The 16,818-nt window shown below is 51.7% G+C and overlaps 1 protein-coding gene across 12 annotated transcripts; it reads right to left on the reverse strand.

Annotated features, from left to right (window-relative positions):
* Window positions 1-3,292: 3,292 nt before the first annotated feature.
* Window positions 3,293-16,200, reverse strand: Aire (autoimmune regulator). Of its 12 annotated transcripts, none has more exons than XM_021204483.1 (14): window positions 15,985-16,200; window positions 15,493-15,667; window positions 15,108-15,263; window positions 14,630-14,704; window positions 14,066-14,182; window positions 12,533-12,669; window positions 12,236-12,316; window positions 10,547-10,659; window positions 9,290-9,389; window positions 8,222-8,398; window positions 7,250-7,371; window positions 7,045-7,153; window positions 5,329-5,397; window positions 3,293-3,581 (listed from the first exon to the last, which is right to left on the reverse strand). In XM_021204483.1, exons 1-14 carry the CDS (start codon window positions 16,117-16,119, stop codon window positions 3,501-3,503), a joined length of 1,647 nt encoding a protein of 548 aa, XP_021060142.1. In that variant the 5' UTR covers window positions 16,120-16,200; the 3' UTR covers window positions 3,293-3,500. The 12 variants fall into 12 exon arrangements, with proteins under 12 accessions (XP_021060142.1, XP_021060141.1, XP_021060139.1 ...); XM_021204482.1 differs by having other exon boundaries at window positions 10,547-10,662; XM_021204480.1 differs by having other exon boundaries at window positions 10,547-10,662; window positions 12,521-12,669.
* Between the last annotated feature and the right edge of the window lie 618 nt (window positions 16,201-16,818).

Below are 16,818 nucleotides of genomic sequence, written 5' to 3' on the forward strand. Positions count from 1 at the left end.
CTGGGAATTGAACTCAGGACCTCTAGAAGAGCAACCAGCGCTCTTAACTGCTGAGCCATATCCCCAGCCCCTCTGGTGATTCTTTAATTCAGAGCTTTGTATGAGAAAAAAACTCTACTCTGACATACTGATGAAAAGATAGAAATCAGTCTCCACAAATTGCAGGAGCTATGTGACCAAGAAGACTTTGAAATCACCTGTAAAGAAAGCTAACTCGGAGCGGGAGAGAGGGCTCAGCGGTTAAGAGCACCTGCTCTTTTTGCAGAGGACCCAGGTTAGGTTCCCAGCACACACACAGCGTGGTGGTTTACAACCATCTATATCTCCAGGTCCACAGGATCTGAGACCCTCTTCTGACCTCTGTGGGATTTTAAAAGAAATCTGACTCTTTATTGCTCCCATGTGCACAGGGTTAAACCCATGTCAAACCAGTTAAAGGAATGTATCTGGAAGCCTCGGATTCTTGGAAGTCTGGCTGAAGTGCACCTGTAGTCTTGGAAGGCACCAAGCAATTAAGCCGTGAAGTGTTATAGGTTGACGAGGTTCAATCTCCCTTTGGGTGAACTCTATTTACAACTTAACATACGCAAAACACATTCCTAGCCCAGCAGAGGCAGCTGTTTCCTCATGCGGCCACCAGGTGGCACGAAAGGCCTGGTCAAGAAGGCTACTCCGTTATGTTCAGGACTATGGTGGGCAGTCCTGGTTTGGATTCTGATGAAGGAGACAAACCACCCACAGACAGACAGGAACAAGAGATGCCTTGACAATTCCATGGGCTGCCCGTGAGAGGAGCCAGAAAGTGGAGTGAGTGACAGGTCCAGGGACTGTGACCTGTCCCACCTAAAGGCAGAAAGCCATGTTTCATTTCTTTCAAAAGACCAGCCCAGGGCTGGAATGATGGCTTAGCAGTTAAGAGGACCGACTGCTCTTCCAGAGGTCCTGAGTTTGATTCCCAGCAACCACATGGTGGCTCATAACCATCCGTAATGGGCAGCTGATGCTGTCTTCTGCTGTGTCTGAAGACAATGGCAGTGTACCCACATATATATGAAATAAATATTTCATGGAGGTCCGTGGTCCCTGTGAAAGGGGTGAACCTTGAGGTTCAAGGGGTGAACTTCCTTGGTCCTGTCTGGAGAAACATTTTGGTGACAATGGGCTCTTTACTGTCCTCCAGGGTTCCCAAGCTGAGAAACAAGCTGCCCTGTGAGAGAAGCCAGCCATGGCTGGGAGGGGCTAGAGGTGGTCCCTCTCTCTATTTGGGGGGAGGGATGGTCTGGGGAGAACTGTGTGGAACCCATATCAGTGCATCCATGTATCTGAGATCACTCAGCTCCGCCCCTGCCAACCACCAGCACCAATGGTAGACTCTAGGGGTCCTAGCTCTTCATCATGTGTGACTCCCCCCCCCCATCAGAGCATCTCTAAGGACAGTAGATGTGTGCTTCCACCCCCTTCCTCCTGGGAACCCCCTTCCCCCCGCCATGATAAACAAGGACCGAGTGCTCACAGGCAGGCACACAGATGCTCACACCCACTCAGGCAGAGCCCTGCTGTGCGTCCGAGTTTTACAGTGTGCGGTTCTGAACCCACGCCTCAAGCCCTTCCGCTCTGCTCTCCACACACCCACCTTTCACACTGGGAAGCCAAGTGTGTCTGAGGCACTTAATCTCCAAGTTAGGATGCTCAGCGACCCCTGTGATGCTGGTTCCACACTGAGATGTTCAAATGCAGCCGGGTGCAGTGGCTCATGCCTTTAATCCTAGCATTTGAGAGACAGAGGCAGGTGGGTCTCTGTGAGTTTGAGGCTAGCCTGGTCTACATAGTGAAAACATCAAGTGTATCTATGACATTGAGATCCCCCTGCCTCTGGCCCTATGTAGCACAGACTCCTGTGTAACAGCAGTGTAGACAATGGTCAGATGCCAGCTCTTCTAGGGCCTGCTACCATGCTTGCCTGTACCCTTCAGCAGTACCGAGCCTCCACATACCACGATGGGTGCTTTGGTCATCACCTCTAGCTCTAGATCCCTACTGGAGTATCTCAGGACTCACACAGGGACACCCATGCATCTTAGTTAGGGGCCTGATGAGGAACAGCTGCCACCTGGCACCTGGGACCTTTCAATATGCCACAGAGTTCCCAGGGCATGCTTCTGAGCTTAGAGCTGCCAGGGAACCCATCTTCCTGAAAGCAACACACAGCCCCAGCCCTCACCATACCCAAGGGTCTGTGCTTTGCCCCCACACATGGGCTCCCTGCCTCCTCCAGGGTCCCAAGTCATGGCCTAGCACACCCTTGGTCCCCTCTGATCCCTGCAGTTTCTGGCTTCAGAGTCATTACGTTGTCTGAGGTCAGAGCAGTGTTTGCAGGTTCTGTGCCTCTGATTATGATATTCCATTCCCCTCTGGAGCCTGACTGGAAAAACGCTTGGTAATAGATGTGCAATGGGGATTGGATGGTTGGTTTTTTTTGTTTTGTTTTTTTTTTTTTGTTTGTTTGTTTTTTGGTTTTTCGTTTTTTTGAGACAGGGTTTCTCTGTATAGCCTTGGCTGTCCTGGAACTCACTCTGTAGACCAGGCTGGCCTTGAACTCAGAAATCTGCCTGCCTCTGCCTCCCAAGTGCTGGAATTAAAGGTGTGTGCCACCACTGCCTGGCTGGGATTGGCTTTTAAAAACAATTTTTTTATTACTATTTATAATATGTAAGTACACTATAGCTGTCTTCAGACACTTTTTTTCTTCTCTTTTTGGCCCCAAGATTTATTTATTTATTATTTATAAGTACACTGTAACTGTCTCCAAACACCCTATCTCATTACTGATGGTTGTGAGCTACCATATGGTTGCTGGGATTTGAACTCAGACCTCTGAAAGAGCAGTCATGTCAGTATTCTTAAGCACTGAGCCATCTCTCCAGCCATGATTTTTTTTTTTTTAATGAAGGGACACTGGGGGTGACTGAGGTCTCAAGGACGATAGACACATGGCATAGAAGGACAGGAAACTTCATGTGGCAAAGGCCTTGGGTAAGAATAAATGATGGGGGAAAGGGTTTGCCCAGGGAGACTAATACAGGGGTGAAGATGGGAAGAAGCCACTCAGGGCCTTAGGGGCCATGACAAGGCCCCAGGTTTTGCTTCAAGAGCACCGGATACTATTCACTCCTCAGGGTTCTTCTTCAATGTGTTCATTTTTTCAAAACAGTGAACTTCTTCTGCCCTGGCCTAGTTTTAAGCCCCAGGAGTATAGGTACCCCCCAAAAAAAACAAACATCCACCAGGTAGCACCTCAAAGTACACAGACGAGACTTTAATTTCAGGATACGGGGTGGCCTTGCATCTCAACCAAGATCAGGGTCTGCAAGCTGAGCCCTGCAGGCCAGCTCTTGGTCCTATCCAGCCCAGGCCTCTCAGAACAGAGTGCTTCATCCGATGGGGGTGGGTGGGGCGGGGGTCGGCACTATGCTGCCCACCCCTTCCTGGACCATATGGCATCAGGAAGAGAAGGGTGGTGTCTCGGCCAGCGGGCGTGACATGCTCTGGATAGCCCACTGCAGGATGCCGTCGAATGAGTGCTGAGAGAGAGAGTGACGCGGGAGGTTAGAGCAGTTGCACCTACGGGGAGCCATCTTGACATGAAGGTATCGCTCAACCTGACCCTCTAGTTCAAGGAGGGGGACTGAGAGCTGAGGCCCACGGGACACGCCAATGAAGGGAGGTCTCTTGATCCAGGCCTCCCCTAGAGCAGCCTGTCGGCCCTGGGCATGGCTTCCTCTTCTTGGTGGCTTTCTTTGCTAGGTCCTTCTTCTCTGCCAACAGGACTGGGAAGTCCTGGAGATGGTCCTCAGTTTTTCCAGTGCCCACCCATGCTGGATCCTCTCTCTCTCTCTCTCTCTCTCTCTCTCTCTCTCTCTCTCCCCCCCCCGTGCTTCTGCAGATCTGCCTGTACATGGTCCTCTGCCCAGGGCAGGCCTCTGTCCCTCAGCCAGTTGAGTCTTCCTAAGTGTCAGTGGACACTGAAGAGGGCATGTGGGCTCCCTGGGGTATGGGAATGGCCAAAGGAGTTTGTGCCCTTGCAATAGATGGGGCCCTATTTCAGTTTCTAGAAGAAATTTATTCTTATTTTATATATATAAAAATATATTTATTTATTGTATATATAATATATATTTATTTATTGTATATAATATATATTTATATATTGTATATAAATATATATAGATATACACAAAATATATTTATATATTGTAGCTGTCTTCAGACACCCCAGAAGAGGGCATCAGCTCCCATTACAGATGGTTGCGAGTCACCATATGGTTGCTGGGAACTGAACTCAGGACCTCTGAAGGAACAGTCAATGCTCTTAACCACTGGGCCATCTCTCCAGTCCTATTCTTACTACTTTTAAGTGTGTTTGTACATGTGAATTGTGTCTGTCTATGTGTGTGTGCCTGTGTTTGTTTGTATGTGTCTATGCCTATGTGTATATGTATGTCTGCATATGTTTCTATATGTGTGCATGTGTGTATGTATGTGTGTGTCTATGTATATGCCTGTGTGTGTGTGTGAGTACATGTATATACAGGTGTGTAAGGAGGCCAGAGGCATCAGATTCCCTGGAGTGGAATGTTAAACAGTTAAAAGCCACCTGACATGGCTGCTGGGAACCAAACTTGGGTCCTCTGAAGGAACAATTCTCTTGGATTTCTCTAGTCCCTCTTTTTTTTTTTTTTTTTTTTTGGTTTTTGGAGACAGGGTTTCTCTGTGTAGCCCTGGCTGTCCTGGAACTCACTTTGTAGATCAGGCTGGCCTCAAACTCAGAAATCCGCCTGCTTCTGCCTCCCAAGTGCTGGGATTAAAGGCGTGCACCACCACTGCCCGGCTTGCCCCTCAGGTTTTTGAGATAAGGTTTTATAATGTAGTCCAGATGAGTATCCACCTCATAGTCCTCCTACATCTGCCTCCCAAGCACTGGGAATCAAAGACCTGGGCCACCACCCTGGGCCCTACCAGTCCATCTCAAGAAGCAGAAAGTTCTGAGTTGGGAGAGGTAAGAGAGAGGCCCCTGGAAGACCCTACCAGCTCTCCCTGAAAAGTCAAGGGATTAAACCCCCTGACTCTGAGGCCTTGCTGTGAGGACCCCCAGGTGTGAGGTTCCTGGTGGGAGAAGGTGACAGGTAGGAGGGGGCCAGCACCATACATGGAAACAAGCTCTTCTGGGAAGAACAGCTATGGGGGCGGGGTAACACTGGTCTGCTGGTGCTGTCTCACTAGGGGCAGCAAAGAATCTGTGAGCACGGCCCAGACTAGGTGACATATTACCTCATTGAGGAGGGACTCCAGGTCGTCCCTATGTAGAACAGGGTCGTGACTAGCAGAGTCGTCCCCTGCCTGGAACCAAAGGAGAGAATCAATTGTCAACCCAACCTAGCAGCAGGCTGGGGACAAGGGCAGCAGGCTGTACCCCACCACAGAGCAGACTCACACCTAGTTCCTCAGGCTGGGGACACAGGCAGGGTGGGGGGCAACAACCTGTCCTATATACTGCCTGTGGTCCCTAAAGAGACCCGGTGGCCAGGACCCAGCCAGAGTCTCTCTGCTGTCGCTGGTCACATGACCTGTACTTAGTTGGCCCTGCCCTGGCCATAGTGACAGAGCTCCAGTCAGGGAGTGGCAGGCTCAGTCGTCAGGAGCTCACAGTGAAGCCAGTGGAGGCCCCATTGCTCAATTCTCTTCTTCATTCTAGAAGTGACTTTCACTTGCCCATCTTCCCTCTTTGTGGCTAGACTCTCGGACAGTGGTTCTCAATCTTCCCAATGCTTCAACCCTATAATACAGTTCCTCATGATGTGATGACACCCCCCCCACCATAAAATTATTTTTTGTTGCTCCTTTGTAACTGTAATTTTGCTACTGTTACAAATCCCAAGAATATCAGATATTTCCGACAGTCTTGGGCCATCCTGTGAAAAGATCGTTTGACACCAAAGGTTGAGGACCATTGCTTTAAAGGCTCAGCAAAGCTTGCCCCATGCTTTCCTGGGACCTCCAACAGAATCCTAGGATCAATAGGTTCTGATGCAGCCTCCCAGATGTTCTCAATCATGTAAGTCAATCTGCAACTAGAGGCCAAATTTATCAGGGAAAGCTGGAGTCTCGAACTGAGCTGTGCATACACTCTGCCACCTTGCAAAACACATCTTCTCAAGATCACTCCCTTCTACCCATGAACCTGAGGGACAGCTAGGGGCCCAAGCCTGGGGCCCATGCCTGTCTCAGCCGTCTTATGGAGTGGCAAATGGATGGAGGTGGATACTGCCCTTTCCTCCTTGGGCCTCCAGACAAAGCTCAGTCCCTGCCCAGTCAGTAAAAATGGAGGTGACATAGAGATCCACCTGGATAGAGGACTTGGGTAGGTGGTTCTCAGGGTCATCAAAAGCCAGATTCTTTGTTTGACTCTGCTCCCCAGTTGGAGTCATCTCTCTCTCTCTCCAGGCCAGTAGTTGGCCACCCTGGAGGTCCCAGCTGTTCTGATACCTATTCCGCAGAGGATCCAATTGAGCAGAGGATCTGGTCCCTGGGTGCCTCCCAGTGGTCTCATTTTGAATTAAGCCAACTGCCCTTAGGTCCAGAGCTCCCTGATCAGAGCTCCGAGGCCCATGGACTCTCAGGAACCCAGTACCAACATTGAGTTCATAGCCATTTGGAAGGTTTCCCTTTAAAATACTTGATTATAGCCAAGCGGTGGTGGCGCACGCCTTTAATTCCAGCACTTGAGAGGCAGAGGCAGGCGGATTTCTGAGTTCGAGGCCAGCCTGGTCTACAAAGTGAGTTCCAGGACAGCCAGGGCTACATAGAGAAACCAAACCGAATCAAACCAACAAAACAAAACAAAACAAAACAAAAAAACAACAAAAAACAAATCCCCCATGCCCAAACCCAACCAAACGAAAAGTAATGGGACACACGGTTAATGGATATGGGTTTAAATTCTCTTCCACTCCCACAGGGTCTCACCTGGACTGACCAGACACTGACCTTGGCAAGCCCAGGTGCTGGACGGGGCACAGAGGTGGGCACAGCCTCGCTTGGTGTGCCTGGCGTGGGAGTCGGGTCTGCAGAGCAGGACTTGCAGCGGAGATTGGTCCTGCCGGAGAGGAGTGGGAAAAGCTCACTGGCTCGGAGAACCTTCGGGGTGGGTAAGGTCGCTGGCTACTCTGCCACCCGGTGCCTCCTCACTCACCCCGGCCGAGCGGCGGCCGTCGGGAAGTGGCAGCGCCAGTGGAAGGCAGCGGCACAGTGTGTACACCTCAGCACCTCGGTGCCATCGCCACACACACCACATCGCGCACTCGGTGCTAGACCCTGCAGAGGCAACATGGGCTGCAACTCAGACCGTGTCCTGCTCACCCTATACCCCACCAGCCTGGGTTAACTGGGAAACCTCAGGGTTTCAAGTTGTGTGAGTGGGACTGTAAATTCTGAGTCCTGGATGTCCCGAGGGGAGCAGGGGTGACCTTAAGAAATGTCAGAAAGCGGCCTTCCAAGCTGCTTTCCACCGGCCAGTCCATCCTGGGAATCCAGCTCTGATCCCACCAACTGTGGGACTCCAGAAGAGCTTTGGAGGAAGGAGGGGGTGGGGAAAGACTGTGAAAGAGGATGACTGGGAGGGGGCAGTGAGTGGGATGTAAAGTGAATAAGTAAAAAAAGAAAATTAAATTTCATTTAAAAGGGGGGCTCTGAAAAAGAAAAAAGAAAGGTCACTAACAGAAGAGGACAGGGTCTGTGGGATTCAAGATGTTTGATGTCCTGCCTCATGATTGGGGAGGATATATTATCTGGATAACCAAGCTAAGTGTGTCTGTCTGTCTGTCTGCCTGCCTGCCTGCCTGGCTTCCCTCCTTCCCTTCTTTCTATCTAATTCACTATTCATTTGTGGTCATGTACATGGAGATCAGAGGACCACTTGCAGACTGAGTCACTCTTTCCATCATGTGAGTTTTGGGAATCCAACTCAGGTCTTCCAGTGTGCCTACTGTTATATGAACAAGTGTCTCTTGGCAGAGCCCTCTCCTGACCCCAGGAATGCCCGTCTAATTCCTAGCCCCCTGGGAGTCCACCACAGGTCCTGTTTTGGACATACAACTGTCCCAAAGGTCCAGAGCCCCACTCCCTCGAAGATAGCACCCAGGCCCTAGTGGTCCCCCTCACTCACTGGCTGCCCCTCAGTCCCAATACTCAGTAGAGGGCACAGTGCTGAGGACTCCAGCAGAGGAGCTGCAGAGGGTGGCGCCAGCAGGTTCACATATGTGACAGCAGCATCTGAGCTGGCTTTGAGCTCCCTGGACGGGCCCCTGGTTTTCTCTGAAGCTGACCTTAGTCCCAGGAGGATCTGGAATTCAAGGGTTAGCATTCAGGGGCCACAGGGTCTTGCTCAGCATAACCTAGGAATCAGAACTAGGCTGCTGTGGTGAGTCTGAGGTCGGGAAGGCTTGGTACAGGCTTAAGAGATGGCTCAGTGGCTAAGAGCACTGAGTGCTCTTCCAAAGGACCCGGGTTCAAGTCCCAGCACCTACATGACAGCTCACAACTGTCTGCAACTCCAGTTCTAGGTGATCTTGACATCTTTACACAGACATAAATACAGGCAAAACACCAATACACATAAAAACAAAAATAAATTTAAAAAAAGAAGAAGAAGAGGGATGGAGAGCTGGCTCAGTGGTTAAGAGCATTGACTGCTCTTCCAAAGGTTCTGAGTTCAAATCCCAGCAACCACATGGTGGCTCACAACCATCTGTAAGGAGGTCTGACGCCCTCTTCTGGAGTTTCTGAAGACGGTGACGGTGTACTTACATATAATAAATAAATAACTCTTTAAAAAATAAAACTAAAAGAAGAAGGAGGAGGAGGAGGAAGAGGAAGAGGAGGAGGAGGAGAAAATGCTGAGTGTGTGGCTGGTTCCATGGTTCTCAGCAAAGACATCTATTCTTTCCATCGAAAGACCTAGTGACAGTGGCCTCAGGGCCAGCCAGAGCAAACTGGGTTCCTAACAGGAGAGCTAGCAAGGCTTTTGGAGAATATTAGCAGTGGTGAGTCTGGAGGGACAGAGCCAACTTGGGAAGCCACCTTTAGTCCCTTAGCCCCTCAAACCCATAGGGAATCCACCAGAAAGGCTACTCGTGCAGGAACAGAGCATGGCAGGCATGTAGGATTCACAGGAGAAGCCAGGAGATAGGACTGTAGAGAGTCAGAAGGAAGGGGTGACCCAATATGGGCATACCGGGGTCTCTGCAGGTGGCTCCGGGGGCCTGGACACCTCAGGCTGGGACAGGTTCTGTTGGACTCTGCCCTGGAGGCAGCAGGAGCATCTCCAGAGGCCACTGTGTAGGAGGCCACTAGTCACAGGCTTGCCAGACAAAGTAGAGACCATACACACGACCCCCCTTCCCCAAATGTATGGCAGGGATGTCTTGAGGACCCTCTGTGTCACCGTACTCATTCACAGATGGGAAACCAAACCCGGGAATAAAAGAGTCAGGTACCATAAGGACAGTTCAGTAGGATGTGAGCTATTTACCTCGGGAGCATGGCTCTGGACAGAGAGGCAGGGTCCCTAGAGTGCTTCTCTGCTAATTCTTTTTTTTTTTTTTCCCCTGAGACAGGGTTTCTCTGCGTAGCCCTGGCTGTCCTGGAACTCATTCTATAGACCAGGCTGGCCTCGAATTCAGAAATCTGCCTGCCTCTGCCTCCCAAGTGCTGGGATTAAAGTCATGTGCCACCACCACCAGCCTAATTCTTAAGAATACTCTATGCCCAGTATCCTTTAGCACCTGTGCCTGCTTGTCATAGGCCTGGCATTACTGTGGGCTCCCTCAGCTACACTGTTTCCATCCTAGGTACACAAATAGTCCTGTAGGGATAGACCAGTTGGGAGATAAGAAGGACACTCAGCTACACTGTTTCCATCCTCAGCACACCCACAGTCCTGTAGGGATGGGCCAGTGGGGGAGGGGAGATAAGTGGACCCTCAGCTACACTGTTTCCATCCTTGGTACACCCACAGTCCTGTAGGGATGCGCCCTAGGGGAGGGGAGATGAGGGAAAGGATCCTGGTGGAAGAGGATCAGAGAGACCTGGGTCAGAGCCCAGGCTAGTCTGCACAGACTGCTGCCCACCTCCCCTCAGAACAGAGGCTTGTGCAGTCAGTGATAGGAGTAACAGTACATCATTGTGAGAGTGAGATTTGAGGAGGTGGGGGTAAGGTGTGCTTGGGAAAAGGCCTGTGGCCAAATATGACCACCTGGGGACATCATGTTATGGCTGCCTTTTGGCCTGTTGGCCCTGAGTGGGCCATGAGGCAGGGAACGGAGATAGGTTTCAGTATGGCTAGAGAATCCTACCATGTCCATAGCTAGTGCCCTATTCATCCCACATGTCTTCCTGAAGGGCCCTTACTGTCTTCTGTGAAGGTTTCTAGGCTTCCTCAAGGTCAGTGGGTAAGGATGGTGATGGTTCAGGGATGGAGAGGTCTGCTTACCTGGGGATCTCCTGCAGAGGTGGGGACAGGCAAGCCAGGTGGAAGGCCCGGGGACAGCCGTCACAGCATATGAGCTCACCTCCGTCGTGGCACACGGCACACTCATCCTCGTTCTTCTGACCAGGAAAGAGGGGCCCAGGATGGAACACACCATCTGCCTGAGAGACTCACTTGGGATGATGCTCACCACTAAGGACTGACTCCCAGGTTCCCCCTGGGTTCTCTCATTGGCCCCTGCCTGAGCTCTGCAAGTTCCCCGCAGTACTAGGTTTCACACAGACCTAGGGGAAATCCCTCTCAGGAAGGATTGCTGGATGCCAGGCAGTTCCCAGTGGGAAAACTCTGCTAATTAAGGTCAAAAATCCCACCATGACCGGATAGCTTCTGAGCTCAGCGCAATATGGACGACTCTCTTCATTAACGGGATTTCTCCTTCTTTGACCTTGTCTGGGGAATTCTAAGCCCCCCACATTGGCTTAGGAATGCCCTCAGAGATGCATGAAGAATGTCACATAACCTCAGTTAGATTACAGGACCTGAGATTTCTGAAATGCTTTCCCTTGCTAATGAGACATTTCAGGTACTCCAAGCCTCCAGCTGATGATCTTTGCCCATCCTAGATATCCCTACCCTCAGACCCCCAAAACATTATAAGCTTTGAATTGGGCTGGCGAGATGGTTCAGCAGGTAAGACTGCTCTTCCGAAGGTCATGAGTTCAAATCCCAGTAACCATATGGTGACTCCAACCATCCATGCAACTGAAGACAGCTACAGTGTACTTATGTATAATAATAAATAAATCCTTTAAAAAAAAAAAAAGCCTTGAATCACCCCTAAGTAAAGTTAATTTGCCTCCTGATAGCTGGTCCCGGTGTAGCCCAGGCCAACAACCCACAAGAGTGGGGAGGCCCACAGTTCCCTGGATTGACTACCACTCACCTAATAGGACAGCAGGTGGGTAGGCCCATGGGGTTTCCCATTAGCCCTGGGTACCTCCTGTCATTCCCCATTCCCTGCTTTATCAGGAAGAAGGAATTCCTAATCTGAATACCACCTCCTCAAGAAGATCCCAGATGCCAGGCTGTGCTGGCCCACACAGTGACCACCACATACATGGGAATACTTCCACAGGCCCCCAATAACCAGGGCACTTTTGTGGAGCAGGGCAGAACTGGACCCTTCAACCCTTGGTGTCCGGGGCCAGCAGAGTACCTAGCTCTGAGGTGTTGGACTCAGTACTCAGTGGTTGCAGCCACAAGCACATCAGTGGTGCTGGGGAGGAGAGGATAACTTGGTTTCCCTCGGAGAATCTCTATACTCAGGCTTTACCTGCATCCCTACCCTACCCCCAGCTAAGATGCTTTTTGTCACCTGGACAGAATGAGTGATTTTGTTTTGTTTTGTTTTGTTTGTTTGTTGTCAAGACTGGAACTCTGTAGACCAGGCTAGCCTTGAATTCACAGACTGCCTTCCCTTGTCTCCCTAGGGCTGGGATTAAAGGCTGTGATTTTTTTTTAAAAAGCAGCTCACCTGCTGTGACTAATTGGAAATCTCCCAATATGCATCCTTGAAAACTTCCAAGAAAGAGCAGAGGGGGAGGAAGGGGAGGAAAGAGAAGGGAGGGAAGAGGGAGGGAGCTGCCCTCCATATCCTGGTTCCCCCACCCCCACTCCCTTCTTGGGACTTACCTGGTGAACCTGGGGCTCACTGGGGAGGGATGGAAGGGGAGGGACCCCACACTGCTGGCCCACTTTCTGCTCATCTCTACCCTATGAGAGACAAAGGGTCATAACGAAGTTGCCAGGGTCAGGGAAGATCTATATGGCCACCAAGAAGTACCAAGTAGCTCTGGGAAGCAACTCCCAACCCTCAGGAAGAACTCCAGGCTTTTTGGGGGTGGGGGTAGGGTGAGGAGGGAAGGATATCGAAGGAAGGCCCAGCTCCCCCAAATGGACATGTTGGATAAGGCTTACAGGTACAGTGACCTGGGCTCCCTTGGCTCGAACCACTGGCTTTAGGCTGCTACTACTCCGGGCCTTGTTCTTCAAATTGCCACTGGGGTCTTCGAACTTGTTGGGTGTGTAAAACTCTCCCCCAACCTGGATGCACTTCTTGGATCCTCCTGGGAGAGAGACAGACTGACTGAGCTCACACTGGGGGTCTGGCAGAGCTGGGGCTGGGTACAGTTAGGGGTTCTTTGCTGGGGACTGTACTAAGATAAACAGTGCCCTTCGTCATAATCTCAGAATGGGACCTTACTGGAAACAGGGTCTTTGGAGATAAAGTTAGTTAAGATGATGTCATAGCAGGGTGTGGTGGTACACATCTTTAATCCCAGCACTTGGGAAGCAGAGGCAGGCAGATCTCTTCGAGTTCGACGCCAGACTGCTCTACTACAGAGTGAGTTCGTTCCAGGACAGCCAAAGCTACACAGAGAAATGGTCTCAAGAATAAACAAAACAGACAAACAAACAAACAAATGAACAAACAACAATAAAAAGATGTCATACAGGCTAGAGAGATAGCACAGTGGTTAAGAGCACTGACTGCTCTTCCGGAGATCCTGAGTTCAATTCCCAACACCCACATGGTGGCTCACAACCATCTGTAATGGGATCTGATGCCCTCTTCTGGTGTGTCTGAAGACAGCTACAGTGTACTCATATAAATAAAATAAATAAATCTTTAAAAAAAAAAGTCATATTAGCCCTTAAATCCAATGTTCTTACAAAGAAAGGTGAAATCAGAGAGGCATGGTCAGATTGGAGAGGGGCTATTCCCAGAAGTAAGCATTCCAACAGCACTTCATGCCAGAGGTAACGGAAGGGACCCTCCAAAGCCCGCTAAGGGACGTGTCCCTTCCCACACCTTGACTTTGGAGCCTGTCGTTACAAGTCCGGGGCTTTTTGTTCTAATAGCCCCAGAAGAGTCAGATAAGATTCCTGGGGCTGCTCTGACCAGAGCTGGCATGAGCTCCCAGGCTATTCTGGCTGTCCATGGCATCCAAGTCCAGTGTCCAGGACAGAGGAGATGCTATCGAGCAGGTTCTGCAATGGCGAGTATGTCTGGCCTGTCCAGATGATCTGGGTGGCCCTGCTAGCCAGCCTCGTAGGTAGGCAGTTGTGGGGGGAACCTGGACAAAGAGTAAGGGGACTGGACAGGACATAGATACCTGAGGCAGGGCAGTAGGATGTGATGGGCTGTCTGGGTAGGCACTATGGTCTCTTGAGAGAACTGGAGCACACAGGGAAACTTAGGGTGTCCCCTGTGACTAGCAGCACCTCCCAGATGTGGAAGGGGTGGCATTCCATGGCTGAATGTGACCATAGACCACTGGCCTCACAAAAGATTCCCCCCATGTAGGGAGCCTTCTGCATCAGCATTGGGTTCTAAAGCCAGCAGACCTGCATGTAGCACACTGGTTGCCTCGCTCTCAGCCGCGGCCATGGTTGCTCTAGAAGCACTTCTTTCCATTTTGAAACCTGGGTCTCCCTGGCAACCTGCTTCCATGCATTTACCTGACTCAAACACCTGCTGGATAAGGATCCCTTCCACGGCCCCTCGGGTTCCTGGGACATCCCCAGAGGCCACGGTGGTCACAGCTCTCTGGACAGAAGCTGCCATGGTCTGAATTCCTGGAGAGGGGTCGACACAAGTAGACGCACGTGCATGAGCACAGGGACGTGGGGACAGTAGTGTTGGTCGTGTAGAGCCCAATGGCAGATTGACAAGAATCTCGTGGTGGTGTGGGGCCTACGTTGTTCTGGGGCACAGAGTTCCTAGGCCATCTGGTGAGGAGGACCAGGAAGCACAGGTGGATGGTGGATAGTGGATGGGTGTGGTCAAGGTTGGGCCCAGCTGAGGAACAGGGATAGTTTCCTTGTGGCTATTTTTCTGGGCTGGCTAGAAGGTTGGGAGCATTAGAATGGGCAGAGGTCTGGGAGGAGACACTCAGGGCATTGTGGGTGGGAGACTGGCAAGACAGTTGGGAATAAGGAGTCCCTGTCTTTCTCCAGCTTTGCCATCCAGCTGAAGCCAATGGGGTCAGACCCCCTCCAACCTCCACTCTTGGCCTCACTCACCATTTCCCAGAGGAAGGCGCTGTGACTCCAAGCTGCCCTCTGGCTTCTTAGGGGGCTTAGTCTTTGGGTGGGAGCCTGTGAAGGGGAGGTAGAGGCAGCCTGGGCCCACTTTTCTGGGCTGGGGTGGTGTTGATGATGGATCCAGAGTATAAAGTAAGGTTGGGAGAGCAAGCACCTGGTAAGGGTCAGGTCAAGGGTTCCCGGACTCCCTGGCGGTTCTTAAGCTGTGATGGGCCATTTCCTTCTTCAACAGAAAGGAAATCAAAACCACCTGCCTGCCTCACCGCCCAGAAACTCAGCCTTCGGGACAGTAAGACGCTGAGAGGCTGTGGGCCTCCTCCAATGCTCAGGTCTGAGCACTCAGAGGTGACTCTGTGACCCTGGCAGGCTGACCCTGGGGTGGTGTCAGTAAGACAGAAGCTCCTAAGAGCCGGTTGGGGAGGGCCTGGCAACCCTGGCTAGCTCCTCTTGAGTGTACCTGGACTGGAGATGCTCTTTGAGGCCAGAGCTGCTGGTGGGGTGGCTCGAGGCTCCTCCAGGGCTCTTCTCTTGGTGGGGGGTCTGGGTGGCAGTACCGAGGCCTTGGGACCAGCAAGGGGCTTTCTCCCTTTCCGGGACTGGCTTAGGTCCACATCTGCAGCTCGGGGGCGGGAACAGTGGTCCTGTCTTAAAGCCTTATCTTCAGGGTGAGCTCTAGAATGGGGCACTCTTGAGCAAGAGAAAGAGCAGACCTCTGCCCTTTGCCCCTTAGGGTCTGCCCAAGTTCTAGTGGCTCCCTGAAAACATGCTCCAACTTGTAGCCATATCCCGGATGCTACTCATTGGCTGAGCATCAGCTCCATCATCAATCAGCACAGGCCCACCTTTTGGGAAGCCGTCCAAGATGGTATGCAGGCGGCTGTACCGCTCCAGATTGTAGTCTTTAAAGAGAATCCTCCAGAAATCCAGGATGGCCCCACTGTCCCGGGTCAGGAGCCAGGACAGCAGGGCATGGAAGGCCTGGGGGCAGCCTTCCTTCTCCTTCAGACGGAGAGTCTCCTGCAGTGACAGCATTGGGCTACCTGGGCACAACATTCCTCCAACCCCTGCTGCCTCGTTGGGAGAAGGGAGAGTTGCCTATTCCTGCCAATCCCTGGGCCCTGGGGCAGTGAGGGTGCACAGGGTGTGAGGTTAGGGAACTCACCTGGGACTTGATCTGGAGAGGTCTCCTGAGGAGGGCTTGGGACCACTCCTTGGCTGGTAGGGGGAGGGTGTGGGTATAGTATATGTGTTGGCTGAGGTTGGGAGGGATCACCTAGGCTGCGGGTGGAGGAGTGGGGAGAATGAGAGGCGCCAGGGGCGGGACAGGAGCCCACCTGGAACTTGTCCTCAGGGACCACGTCGTGGTCGGCTAGAGCATGCAGCAGCGGAAAGGCGCTGTCTATGGCCACCGCGATCTCGGTGCGGTGCATCCTCAGCAGGCGGCGTAGCATCCCATCCCCACCGGCCATCCTCCCCACAGGGGCTGCGCTTCGGCGCCCCCTGCTGGCCCTCGCTCGCTTGCGTTCCCTTCTCTCTTCCTTGGGTGTCTTGGTGCTATCCGGAGAGGCACCTGTAAGCGTTTATACTTACTCCCCAGCGGCGGAAAGGTGACGTTCGGCTTGCTCAGCGACTCTGTTATACTTTCAACCAGGAAAGAGCAGAGGCTGTTGTTTAGTCTAGAACCAATCAGGGCCCAGCTTTCGAAGGCTGGAATAGAGACTGCTCTACCGTTTGGTTTAGGAGGCTCTGATACTCCTCTGTGCAATGCAGCGCGGCTGCCTGGCCTCAGGATAGAGGAAGCGGGGAAAGTTGCCTCTCCAGGCTCCCTACAGAGGATTTGTTTATGGGTTAAAACCCAGGACTGGCAGGGAAGATGGCTCTGTGGACAAATTGTCTGCGTGGGGAGGCAGAGACAGGAGCGGCTGTAGGGCTCTAGCTGAATGGATAAGCTCAAACAAGGTTCGGGGATAGAACCTGCCTCAAAATATTATGTGGAAAGCTGAGTGTGGTGGCACATGCCTTTAATGCCCGCACTAGGGAGGCAGAGGCAGGCAGATCTCTGTGAGTTTGAGGCCAGCTTGGTCTAAAAAGTGAGCCAGGGCTACAGAGTCAGAAACCCTACTCAGAGAAACAGAACTTAAAAAAAAAAAAAAAAAAAAAAAAAAAAA

The sequence above is a fragment of the Mus pahari genome, chromosome 9 (genome assembly GCF_900095145.1).
Source record: "Mus pahari chromosome 9, PAHARI_EIJ_v1.1, whole genome shotgun sequence".
Lineage (NCBI taxonomy): Eukaryota > Metazoa > Chordata > Mammalia > Rodentia > Muridae > Mus > Mus pahari.